Source organism: Helianthus annuus, chromosome 7 (assembly GCF_002127325.2).
Source record: "Helianthus annuus cultivar XRQ/B chromosome 7, HanXRQr2.0-SUNRISE, whole genome shotgun sequence".
NCBI classification, from domain to species: Eukaryota; Viridiplantae; Streptophyta; class Magnoliopsida; order Asterales; family Asteraceae; genus Helianthus; species Helianthus annuus.
This window is the reverse complement of record NC_035439.2, coordinates 123,453,755-123,467,020: the sequence shown is the minus strand read 5'-3', so window position 1 is coordinate 123,467,020 and position 13,266 is coordinate 123,453,755. Positions and strand designations below refer to the sequence as shown.

The 13,266-nt window shown below is 33.7% G+C and overlaps 1 protein-coding gene across 1 annotated transcript; it reads left to right on the top strand.

Annotated features, from left to right (window-relative positions):
• The first annotated feature begins 4,155 nt into the window (after positions 1–4,155).
• Positions 4,156–11,678, top strand: LOC110867292 (short-chain dehydrogenase TIC 32 B, chloroplastic). The gene is made up of 8 exons (XM_022116402.2): positions 4,156–4,273; positions 9,693–9,924; positions 10,084–10,163; positions 10,259–10,412; positions 10,484–10,559; positions 10,637–10,721; positions 11,342–11,388; positions 11,490–11,678. Exons 1-8 carry the CDS (start codon positions 4,156–4,158, stop codon positions 11,661–11,663), a joined length of 966 nt encoding a protein of 321 aa, XP_021972094.1. The 3' UTR covers positions 11,664–11,678.
• The last annotated feature ends 1,588 nt before the right edge of the window (positions 11,679–13,266 follow it).

The window sequence follows — 13,266 nt, the reverse complement described above, 5'->3', positions numbered from 1 at the left end:
TTAAAATGGGTTGGTTATCGGGTCAATTTTTCCCAGAGAAAAACCCGAACAGCCCGACCTGAAAAACCCGAAACCCAAAGAAAAAACCCGATGAACACCCCTACATGTAAGGACCACTGAGTTACACCTATCCCACTGATTGGGTAAGACATCATCATCCTCAAACTTAACACACTTTCCATCAATAAAACCATACTTATTCTTAGCTTCTAATGCCAGTTTCACAGTGCTCGACCACACAACGTAATTCTCAGTTCTTTTTAGTTTTATATTAACAATTGTTAATGCACTAGAGTCACTAAGATATAAATATAATTGTCACACCCCCAAAATCCACCTGCGGAACACCACCGCTTGGAGGCGTGACTGACCAGGATCCAACCACCAATTATACTGAGCAATATAATAAATAACATAAGTAATACTCGCCAACCACAAGGTTAGCAAATATCATAGTCAGAGTTCAAAAGTTTTAAGTTTAAGTAATAGTTCAGATAAGTAGCGGAAGCGTAGACAAAATGGATTAAAACAAAGTTCTTAGTTCAAGTTTGTTAAAAAAACCCAACACACGGGTTAGACGACCACTACACATCCGCAAGCTGCAAGCTCCTGAATCACTGGGTACCTGCAAAGCATGCAGTAGGGTATCAACATAATGTTGGCGAGTCCACGAGGTGTCAAGTTTTAGTTTTCGAAAACGTAAGTTGTTTAGATAAAACATTTATAATCACGTTATGGGGAGCTACCCCATCTGTAAGCTCACTAAACTGTAGATACCGAAACTGTTGACGGAAGGTTGTTGTGCCTCGAGTCAATGTCTATCGTCATTGACCAAGATGCAAGGTCTACTAGTTCATGCCCGATCTCCCCCGGTCACGGTGTGAGGTTGTCAAACCTAATAGCGCTATCAACTAATAACCCGTTCGCCCCCGGCGATTAATCGGTACTGTAAGCAGGGACTTAAGGTGATAGAGTTTCGTTTAGCTTGGCTAGTTGTGATTTATAAATAATATCCAAACGTATCTACCCCGGAGATAGTAAATACCCATTCGGATTTCCCCCGGAAATAATAGTTCAAAAGTATTTTTCCCAAAGTTGGCAGTTTGTCTGTGTCCCTCCTTGGGACGCATGCTTTTAGTGTGTGAACTCACCTTGGGTTGCTCGGCAGATTAGGTTACTTGTCAAACACGCTGGTCACCACGTCCTAACATGGTTACCAGTATAGGTCAGGTTTGGGTACAGAGAATGTCACGTATATTTAACACATAATCTAACACATAGCATGCATACAGTTACATGTTGAGTTATTGGGCCTGCCCTACTATTGGATCAGTCAACAACTAACACACAGTTCAGTTAAACAGGCAGCCCAAACAAATCACGTTGTGGCCCAATAACTAAAGTGGGCTGCCCAGTCGAGACAAGGTGGTCTCGACTCGAGAATATGCGGTCTCGAGTCGCAACCAGGAGGTCTCGAGTTGTAATGGCTGGTCTCGAGTGGTGCAGGCATGACTCGCAACCCCGGAGATCTCGAGTCCCGTCTCGAGTTATCACGATGTGGTCTCGAGTCGAGACCTTGATGGTCTCGAGTCCCTGAAGTCCGTTTTGAAGTTGCTTGGTCCAGGTCTCGAGTCACAACCGTTGCGGTCTCGAGTTGTAGCTCCATGGTCTCAAGTCGCAACCGTTGGTCTCGAGTCGTTTACCTGCTGATTCTGATGCATCTGCCCGAATTGTACTATGCAACAGAATTCTGATTTCCTGATGTTATGTACTATCCAATGATATCACACAAACATGTTTCCTTGTCTAAAACTTAACTAAAACAGATCAAAACTAGCATTTTCAAATGTTTACAACACATTCATATCATATTCATGTTGTTCATCATTAGGGTTTTCATCCTAAACATACTCATTTAATACTGATTTATGCTAGCATAATACACTTAGTTTAATGTACTATCGACCATCATCATTCACACACCCAACCGAGAACATGATAGCACCATATTCAAACATTTTTCTACTTATTCCTAAGTCAAGTTAGCATGATCATTAACAAACCACTTTATTCTTCCTAACCATAACTTTATCTAGAAATCAAGCATCTACATCATAGATGAACAACAATCTTCATGTTTTTCATGATTTTTACTCACTAAATCAATCAAGATCATGAAAAAGAGGTTAAGCATATATTTCATTCATCAAGCACACAAGACATCTAGCACACATATAACACCTAGTACACATTAGAACACTAACCGGTAGAGACTCGAAGTGTGAGGGTATGAAGGGTCGATGAGTGAGCTTCCGAATGATGATTCCGAGCTTGAACCGAGCCGAGTGTCCTTGTTGTCACCGGTTTGGTCCGAGAGAAAGGAGAGGAGGTCTTGTAGTTCTAGGGTTTTAGTGAGGGAGAGAGTGTGTGAGAGTGTAAGGGAGAAGGTGGATGTGGGGTTTTATATTCGGTTTGGGTGGTGCACCCTACAAGGGTTTCGAGTGGGCTCAAAGGGGTGTATGGCCCAATCCGGCCCAACCGTTACTGTTTACTCGAGACCGAGTGGTCTCGAGTCAGGTTTGTTGTGGTCTCGGTTCATTGATATACACACATACTTATATTATACATACATACAACACATAGCATAGGAAGATAATCACAACTTTCATTTAATAATTCGTACGTACATATTGCTAATACAAGAGGGTTACTCGGGAAAACCTAGAGTGTCACAATAATGGGTCACCAATATCCAATTTACTAATAAGAGTCACAGAAGAACTAGCATCATCACCCATTAAAACTAAACAACAAAGATATCAACACAGTAACAAACAATCAACCAAGAAACACAAGAAAAAAACCTCCAAAATGCAAGACCGTGTCAGAGGCCAGATTCCAGGATCGTCACTCTATAGGTGCCTGGACAAGCTTAACACATTTGCAATAAAACTAGCAAAACCAAAAAATAAACCACAAATGAAACACAGACTAATGCAGTAGTTTCGATCAAGTGCCGGTCCGACTACTTCGGTAATAAGAATGCCTATGACACAACAAATGCAGTGAATGCAAAAAATAAAAGGTGATAAAGGTTAGAAAGATCTCACAACAGCGTTTAACTCCCTCCAAGCAGATTCGCCTTGTAACCTTCTAGGGTTACAAAGCACAGATCGGAAAACCACTATCTCCTGGTCAGTTTGCTCTGAAATCTTCTTGGATTTCAGAGACCAACACATGGAGCAGAAGCCTTCAATCCACAACATCTCTTCCACAAGAAACCACCAAACCTTAGCTAGGGTTTCCATCGCACCAGATCTGTTCCAGCACGCCTTCCAATACCAAGATCCATAGGGTTCTTCAAGATATAAGAACCCTAACCACCCAATAACCAGATCTAAACCCTAAATCACCCAACGGGCAACCCAAGAACAGACACAAGAGCCCTAAAATAGCTATGATACCATGTAAACAACCATGGCATGAACAAGAAATAGAACAAGAACACCAAACATAGCGACAAAACGTGACAAATCTCTTATTAACTCAAACCAAAAGAATTTCCCCCCCAGAAACCCTTTGATCTTACAACTTGTAAGATCAACAATGAACAGATGTTCAATACAATCAACTGATATCAATATCAGTTGATTAACATACAAAGGAAACCAGAATCACACAGGATTCAACAACTCAACAAACCCTAACAATTAGAGAGAAGATACCAGACTCAACAACCACAAAACTGTCCACAGTGAACCCTAATGTTCACTTATATATTCCCTCGTACACAAGTTAAACAATACACCCTGAACTATACCTCAAGATGCTCGTAGCCCTTGAGCTCTTTCCATTCTTACAGTTAAGACCCTTCTGTCACTTCACACTTTACAGTTAAGTCCTCCAACAATACAACCTGCACACAACTGACTTAAACAATAATAAGTAACATAATTAACAATTCTCAACATATGAATTAATGACTTTTATTTTATTTTAACACTCTTAAAGCAATAATGAAGTTTGGACACCCACTCAATCTTTCAAATACGTCGTCTCCTATTTTTGTATATATATGACATGAAACGAACTTGATAAATATTTGTATGCTCTCTCGCACACGAGTTCAAGCTGAAATCAAAACCTAGATCTAACATGGGAATATTATCATTGGTATCAGGACGACCCGGGCCGAGTGGATTCGGATCAGCCTCCACTGCTGAACAAGTGTCTGAATCAATTGATGCTTCTGGTCTCACTGCTATAATCACAGGTGAAAGAATACACAAAGACGAGATAACAATTTTTATAGTCTAAATCTAGTAAATAATTAGTAATTGTATTTTAATTTAGCGGTAAAACTCAAAATAACCTCTTGTGTAAATTGTATTTTCTAAAAGAATCTAAGTAGTTGATTGTATTATTATTTTTGCTTAAAAAAGTAACTTTCCTTTTTTGACCGGAGATATTCAGGTCACACTTAGCCGGCTACTGAAACTAAATGGTCATAAATATATTTTAGATCATTGTGCTTTTTATAAAATGTTCATCTAGGTCACAATGTAATCTTTCATTTATAGCATAGAACTTTTAAATTATTAATTTGGCGTACGTTTTTTTTTAATATCCATCCTCTTTACTAACGTGACCCAAATATGTATATGTGAATGCACACACGTGTATAAAAGAAATCTATCATGCATATGCATGATGTACACATGATCGTGTGTATTCACTCAACTAAAGTAGAAAAGATAGCAGCAATTCATTAAAGATTTTGTTTATATTTGATTGTGTGCTTAAACAAATTCAAAACGATTTTAAGACTTCGTGATTTATATTTAAAGTTATTAAAAACTGATAAAAACGTAATATAGTTGCATAATATTAGAAAAGGTGTTGCTAAATGTACCCCCTTTTCTACTGAATGCACCCTCTCCTTCAACTTTTACATTAATATAATTTAAACCCTTTTGTTTTTCTTTCATTTTTTTATCTTTAATTATTATTATTACTAGTATTTGTTTTTAAAACGTTATTTTATTTAAAAAGAAACTTTTTTTATTATTTGAAAAATAATCGTTTTCTTACGTTTTAAACTAAAGCGAGTCATTTTAATTTTGAAATGGATTTTTTTATTCATGGCGGCTTGAAGTGGGTATGCGAATTCAGTTTGTATAAACAATGATACACAAAAAATTAAATGAACCTTTAAAGCCAGCCAACTTAACTAACGTTTTATTTTCTTTTTACGTCTTATTACTTTTAATAAATAAAAGTTGTTAATTATATTAAAAAACATTTTAATATAATAATAATACTAATAAAAATAGAAATAGAAAGATGAGAGAACTAAAATACGAAATAAATAAAAAATATAAAAGCAACTATTTTTTTAAGAAAAGTTCTGGAACTTTTTTATTGTATAAAAAGTATCTTTTTTTATTAATTTTAACGACATTTTATAGACACATAATAAAATACTAGTAAGAGAAAGTGTCTTCAAATTATAGAAACACAATAGAAAACAATATTTGAATTCGTTTAGAGTGGTGAAATTTAACAACTTTTAAATTATATTTTTAGAAAGGGAGGTATGACTAATAAAAAAAGGGGGTGCATTTAGCCAACTCCTATTAAAAAAGGGATAGCCGTCAAAATATCCTTTTGAGTTTTGGCTAACCTTTAATTAAAGATTTAGATTTAATATATATATATATATATATATATATATATATATATATATATATATATAGGGGATCGCTAAAATGAAAACCACCTCCAGTTGTAAGAACTGAGAGAACCACTTTCTAGCCTTTAGATTAAGGAGATGGATGGATGAGATTTAAAGTAACTAAAATTAATATTAAATAGATTTTGTCTTATTATGTCTTTAATATTTTAATCCAAAAGGGTAGTATAGTAAAATTACACTATTTTGTCTTTATATATATATTATATTTAATTGTCTATTTGTCTTATTCATTAATTACTTTATATTAAAAAAACAGAATTTTATGTTAAACAATATTTTTAAATTCAGATTTGTATAATAATTTTTTATTAAAATCATTTTTTTTAATTCAGATTTTGTGATATTTTTTTATTAAAAAAATATTTTTATTAAGATCTTTTTTTAAATTAACATTTTTTTAACAAACCGAATTTTTTTGCGCGCTGGTTTTTGGCGTCCCGTTTTACCGTGACGTTTTTTACATCCCGTTTTTTGCGCGCCGTTTTTTATGCTCCGTCTCCGCCGAAATTTTTTTCACCCCGTTTTGCCCCAATTTTTTTACGCCCCATTTAGCCCCGTTTTTTTGCGCGCGGTTTTTACGCGCCGTTTTTCCACGCCGTTTTTTAAAGGCGCCGTTTTTTCTCAATCGGCGTTTTTTTAACGCGCCGTTTTTTCCGACGTTTTTTTCGACGTTTTTTAACGTAAAACTTTTTACGTTTTACTAAAAAAACTTTATGTTTTACGTTTTACTAAAAAATTACGTTTTACGTTTTACGTAAAACTTTTTACGGTTTACGTAAAACTTTTTACGTTTTACGTAAAACTTTTTACGTTTTACGTAAAACTTTTTACGTTTTACGAAAAAAAATTTACATTTTACGTAAAACTTTGTAAGTTTTACGTTTTACGTAAAACTTACGAAAAAATTTACGTAACACTTTTTACGCTTCACGTTTTTACGATAAAAAGTTTACGGTTTACGTTAACAAGTTTTTACGCTTCACGTTTTTACGTTTTTACACTGGTACAACCACCGGTGGTGGCGGTGGCGGTGGTGTCGTCGAGATCGGAAGACGTGGCAACGAAGATGATGATCTTCATCAGAGATGAAGATATAAAGGCTGAAGATGATGATCTTCATCAGAGATGTGAAAGGCTTTTAATAAAGGTTGTGTATGTGTGAAGATGACGATCTTCATCATCAGAGATGAAGAATGTAAAAGAGTGGTGAAGATATAAGAGAGAGAAATGTGAAATGAACTGAGATGTGAAAGCTTTTAATAAGAGACAAGACATACATGATGGACATGACATATAAACAAAATGACCTAAATACCCTTTTGGTTGGCATGATCCTATTGGTTGAAAGTGGTTCTCGCGGTTCTTACAACTGAGGGTGGTTTTCATTTTAGCGGCTCCCTATATATATATATATATATATATATATATATATATATATAGGGTAGGGATCCTAAGAGAAGTCCACCCTATATGAGAAACTTGAGAAGCATTCTGGACCACACATTTTTCTAAGCCTTTCGTAATATACACATATGTATAGTTTAAAATTGACTATATACATATATGTATATTGAGTTATACACATATGTATATAGTCAATTTTAAACTATACATATGTGTATATTACGAAAGGCTTAGAAAAATGTGTGGTCCAGAATGCTTCTCAAGTTTCTCAACTAGCCTATCACTTCTCACATGATCCTTATCCTATATATATATATATATATAGGGGAAGGTTCAAATGAAAACCACTAGTTATTGTGAAAACTCGAAAACTAATTAAAAAAAGCCAAAAAAACATACAAAAAAATTTTTTTTTTTGCAATCAAAATTTCGCAGGTTTTTTAATATAAAAAAAAATTTTCAAAAAAAAAAAAAATTTGTGTAGTGCACATGTGTAATACTGCACATATGTATGTGTACTACACATGTGTATTATTACACATGTGCACTACACAAAAATTATTTTTTTTTTAAAAAAAAGTTTTTTTTTATATATAAAAACTAGCGATTTTTATAAAAAAAAAATTGAAAAAAAAAATTTGTGTGTTTTTTAGGCTTTTTTTAGTTAGTTTTCGAGTTTTCACAATAAAAGTGGTTTTCATTTGAACCATCCCCTATTTTATATATATATATATATATATATATATATATATATATATATATATATATATATATATATATATATATATATATAGAGAGAGAGAGAGAGAGAGAGAGAGAGAGAGGCTCATGCGAGAACCACCCTTATTGTAAGAACCTTGAGAACCAATGTGAACACAACCTAAAATAGCTAAAAAAAACCTAACCCCCACCCCCCCCCCTCTCCAAAAAAAAAAAAACCTAACCCCCCCCCCCCAAAGCTAAATGCTAAAAACTAAAACCCCCAAAAAAACCTAAACCCCCCCCCACCCCCAAAAACCTAACCCCCCAACCCCCACCCCTCCCCCCCCCCAAAAAAAAAAAAAAACCTAACCCCCCCCCCCCCCCCCAAGCTAAAATGCTAAAAAACTAAACCCCCAAAAACCTAAAAAAATCTAAAAAAATCAAAAAAAAAATCTAAATCTTTTTTAAAAATTTTTTTTTTAAATTTTTTGCTTCGAAAAGTAGCAATTTTTATATAAAAATATTAAAAAAAATTTGTGTGATTTTTAGCTATTTTTAGGCATTTTTAGTGTGTTCACATTGGTTCTCGCGGTTCTCACAATAAGAGGTGGTTCTCGCATGATCTTCTCCAAATATATATATATATATATATATAGGGTAAGGTTCATGCGATAACCACCTTTATTGCGAGAACCGCGAGAACCAATATGAACACAACCTAAAATAGCTAAAAAAAACCTACCCCTCTCAAGCTAAATGCTAAAAACTAAAACCTCCAAAAAACCTAAAAAAACCTAACCCCCCCCCCAACCCCTAAAGCTAAAATCCTAAAAACTAAACCCCCAAAAAACCTAAAAAAATTAAACCCTACTTTTTTGTTGTGTTCACATTGGTTCTCGCAATAAAAGGTGGTTCCTAACGGATCTTTGTCATATATATATATATATATATATATATATTAACGACAAAGGTTAGATAATCCCTACTTCTAAATTATACCAAATTTACCCTATGCTAAGAATTGAACACTGTTATCTCCTCAAGAGGCACAAAGCCTCTTGTGCAAATCCTACGCTGACGTGGCGACGGATTTGACTTTTTGGACACATGTCATAATACAAATTGATGAATTTCTATGTAAAAGAAAAAATAGTCGGATGGTTATTTTGTTAGGCTAGGTGTTGTGGATTAACTAAACCCATTGACACATCACCCCCAAGTCACTGCCACATACGAAATTGGTCATTAACTAGATACCCGTTAACAATGTGTTATGAATTAACTAAATAAAAAAAAAACAAAAGTATGTGATTGGTTTATATTGAAGTAGACCCCACCATCCTCACTACCTTATTCTCATTCACGGCGCCAATGCATTCACTAAACTTCCATTAACTAAAGCCATTAACAGAGGGGCGGTGTTGAGCCTGTTAATGGGTGACGTAGCACCCCTCCGTTAATCCACAACGCATAGCCTTAAAGGGAAAATTACAAAAATAGACAATGTTAAACTAAGATTTTTCCAAAACAAACACTTTTTTTCAACTTTCTAAAATGTTTAGAGCAATAAAAAAAGTAACACTTAAGGCTGACCGTAGCCGATACTTTTTGTCACATAAATTCATGTTTGGCACGGAATTTATGTTTAGCCAGCTTTAGCCAAAGTTAGTTGACCGGCTAAATTGACTATTTTGAAAAAAAAAACAAAAAATTGTGTCTATTTTGGAAAAATCAAGGTCAATATTGTCTATTTTAGTAATTTTCCCTTTTGTTAATGTTGTTGGTCTAACATGGTTGCTTTTGTGATTGAAAATGAGATGTGGTTGTGTAGGAGGAGCAAGTGGGATTGGGTTAGAGACAACAAGAGTATTAACAATGAGGGGAGCTCATGTGATCATAGCCGCAAGGAACATCAAGGCTGCAAATGAAGCCAAACAAGCCATCCTTAAAAACAACGAAAACGCCAAGATTGATGTCCTTGAGCTTGATCTTTCATCTCTCAACTCGGTTAACGCCTTTGTTCATACCTTCAAAGCGCTTAATCTTCCACTCAACATCTTGATGTAAAAATCTTGCCATTAACCACATACTTCTAGTTATGTTTTTCTATCTCTTACTAGTAAAATAAATAGTCTAACTCTAACATGTCGAAAGTCGTCCAATACAAACTTAAATACAAAAACCCTCCTATGTAATTTCATTTAGAAGCTTTAAATTTGCAGAAACAATGCTGGTGTTATGTTCTGCCCCTACCAACTATCACAAGATGGGATAGAGATGCATTTTGCAACCAATTATCTAGGTTGGTCAATAATGTACTTTTATTCCTTAAAATAAGTCTTTTATAACTTTAATTAACTAAGTCAAATGTTAAACACTGGTAATGAATATTCTCAGGTCATTTTCACTTGACAAACTTACTACTTGATAAGATGAAGGAAACGGCTACAACTACTGGAATTGAGGGTAGAATTGTAATTTTATCATCTTTAGCTCATGCCTACACCTATGAACAAGGGATCAGATTTGAGAAAATCAATGATAAAGATAGGTAAACCTGTTAATATATGTTCTATAATATTGTTAAATCATGTTAACAAACTTTGTATAATCCTAAACCAGCTATTCGAAAAAAGCATACGGGCAGTCCAAGTTAGCCAACATATTGCATGCGAATGAGCTCACTCGACGCCTAAAGGTATTTATTTATCCATGTTCCATTTTGTCATTGACATCAATTATTATGTTCATATTCATTTTAAATTTGAAATGTAGGAAGAAGGGGTAAATATTACGGTAAACTCAGTAAACCCAGGGTTTATAATGACAGACCTCATGAGACATTCGTTCGTGCTTATGAGTAAGTTTATGCATATATATTTGGAAAAAAAGAACATAAACTCTATTCTTTCGAAGATTGAGTGTTTTTCTTAAAAATAATTTGACAATACATAAAAAAACAAGGTATATGTGTTTTGAAGCCAAAGTGATCTTAAACAAAAGTTTGTTGGTATATATATATATATATATATATATATATATATATTCTCTAGAAATGGTGTTTTTCAGAAAAACCCCGGAATCATATAATTCCGGAGTTGCTAGACCTAGAATTCAGCTGTCATATGTGTTTATTAGACAAAATATAATAGTGTGTTAGTTTAAGGTTAGAAGTGTAACATTGGGGTCTATATAAACCACATATCTAATGTAACCCTAATCACAACTTCTAATACAACACAATACTCTAATTTAACTATGCTAGTGCCAATCCTGCCACCCTTAGTGGAGCATGGGTTTTTTTTCGGGGTTGGATACCCCGAAAACCCATTTTTAAAACATGAAAAAAAAACACCATTTGTGCAATGATGTTTCTGAAAACACCATTTCCCAAAAAAAAAACGATGGATTGTATGTATACATATCATCTCCTAAATAGAACTTATGAAGTTCAAAAGTTCTGTATATGGTTTTTGGCAGGAATTTTCCAGCTGCTCACTTATCCCATCTGGCAAACTGTTGTACAGGTATCAAATTTTTAAGTGCAAATATCATATTTACAAATCTTTTCATTTTTGGATTATTTTCTAACAAATAAGATTTTTTTTCTCTAATTTATTGCGTATAGGGTGCAGCAACAAGTTGCTATGTAGCGTTGCACCCGAACCTAAAAGGGGTGAGTGGGAAATACTTTATGTACTGCAATGAATATGCGACAAGCAACCTTGCAACTGAACCCGAATTGGCCAAGAAGCTCTGGGACTATAGTCGTAACCTGGTCAAGTCTCTTCGACACTCCTAATCTTATTTATTTTTTCTTGTATCCTGGTTTGGTGTATGTTTTATTTGGAATATATTACATAGTTTGTTTTTGTTTTTTTTATTTATTATAATAATGATATCTATATATATATATAAATGAGATGTGATGTGGGCTAGGTGGCATTTGAATTTGGACATTTTTGCTGATGTGGCAACTTATTTTATTGAGTTTAGGAGGGAAATCACATATGGCTTCTACAATCACTATTTCAAGATAAAAAACAAGGGATCCGTTTGTTATTCGGGTCGAAATCCTGAATTCGGGTCAAGCCTGACGGATAGTATATATTTCCTTTTTTTTCTCATTCTTCTTGCACATACTTTACAAACCCTAGAAAAACTAATTTGCAGCCTCTCTCCCACCGCCACCACCAAGATCCTCAGTTCCAAACCATAGCAAAAAAACCTCTGCAACATCATCTTCTTCACACAAATCAATCCTATTAACCAATCAAAGGTATGTTTCTATGTTTTTGATTTTATTCTTTCTGATTTCTTTGTTTTATGATTGTAATCTACACAATCGAACCTAAATCTGCTTTATTTGTGTTATTTAATTCTATAGAAACTTGATTTTATAAAGATTGCTTCGAATGCTATTAACTTCTTCTTTGTCCTAAACTTTGTAGATCTGATCATAAAAATTGAAGGTATGTTGTTTTAATTTGTTGTTTATCTATTGTGTATCTTTAATCAAGCGATTGAACATTTATCTTTTTGTTTTTTTGCAAACAAAATCAAGATCAGAGGTTTTATTATCATCATCTACATTTATCAAAGTTACTGATTTTTGTTGATTTTGTTTTTCATGTGGAACCCTAAATCTTGGATAAAATCGGACTCCGATCATTCGTGAAACAACAGAGGTTAGTTAAATGCTATAGTTGTTTTTTTTTTTTTTTTTTTAAGTTTGTGTAGGTTTGATTTTATCCTTATTGTTCGGTATTTTTTTTCAAAAATTAATAACATAATGTTCTGAATGTTTTATGGTTTGTTTTTCTCATGGTAAACCCTCAATATTTTGTGACAATCGGACTCGAATTGTTCGTCGACCAAAACAGGTTAGTTCAGTTTTGTCGGTGTTGTTTGTTTTTTGATATGTATAGTCTTTCTTTTTTATTGTTGTCTTTAGACGTTAATTTGAAATTTTATGTGATTATCTTTTGAAGTTCTTATGGTTTGTTTTGTGAGTTATAATTTTTTGTATTTAGTTATAATTTTTGTATTTAATTAGTTTTTAATTCTTTAAAGATGTCTTTAATTTCTTTTTAAATTTGTTTTTGTTTCTATAAATAGATTAGTGTTGTTAAAGATGATTTTTGTATTCGAAATTATGATTCGGTTTCTGTAAATAGACTTTGTTTCTATAAATAGATTACCGTTATATTCTTTCTAAACAATGGTTACTTCCTTTGCAGTTATGGATCATGAAAACAACGCTCCTTCGTTGTTAAAGTTGATTGAGGACTATGATCCTATATTTTTCAAATTGTTCGTCGACCAAAAACAGGTTAGTTCAGTTTTGTTGGTGTTGTTTGTTTTTTGATATGTATAGTCTTTCTTTTTTATTTTTGTCTTTAGGT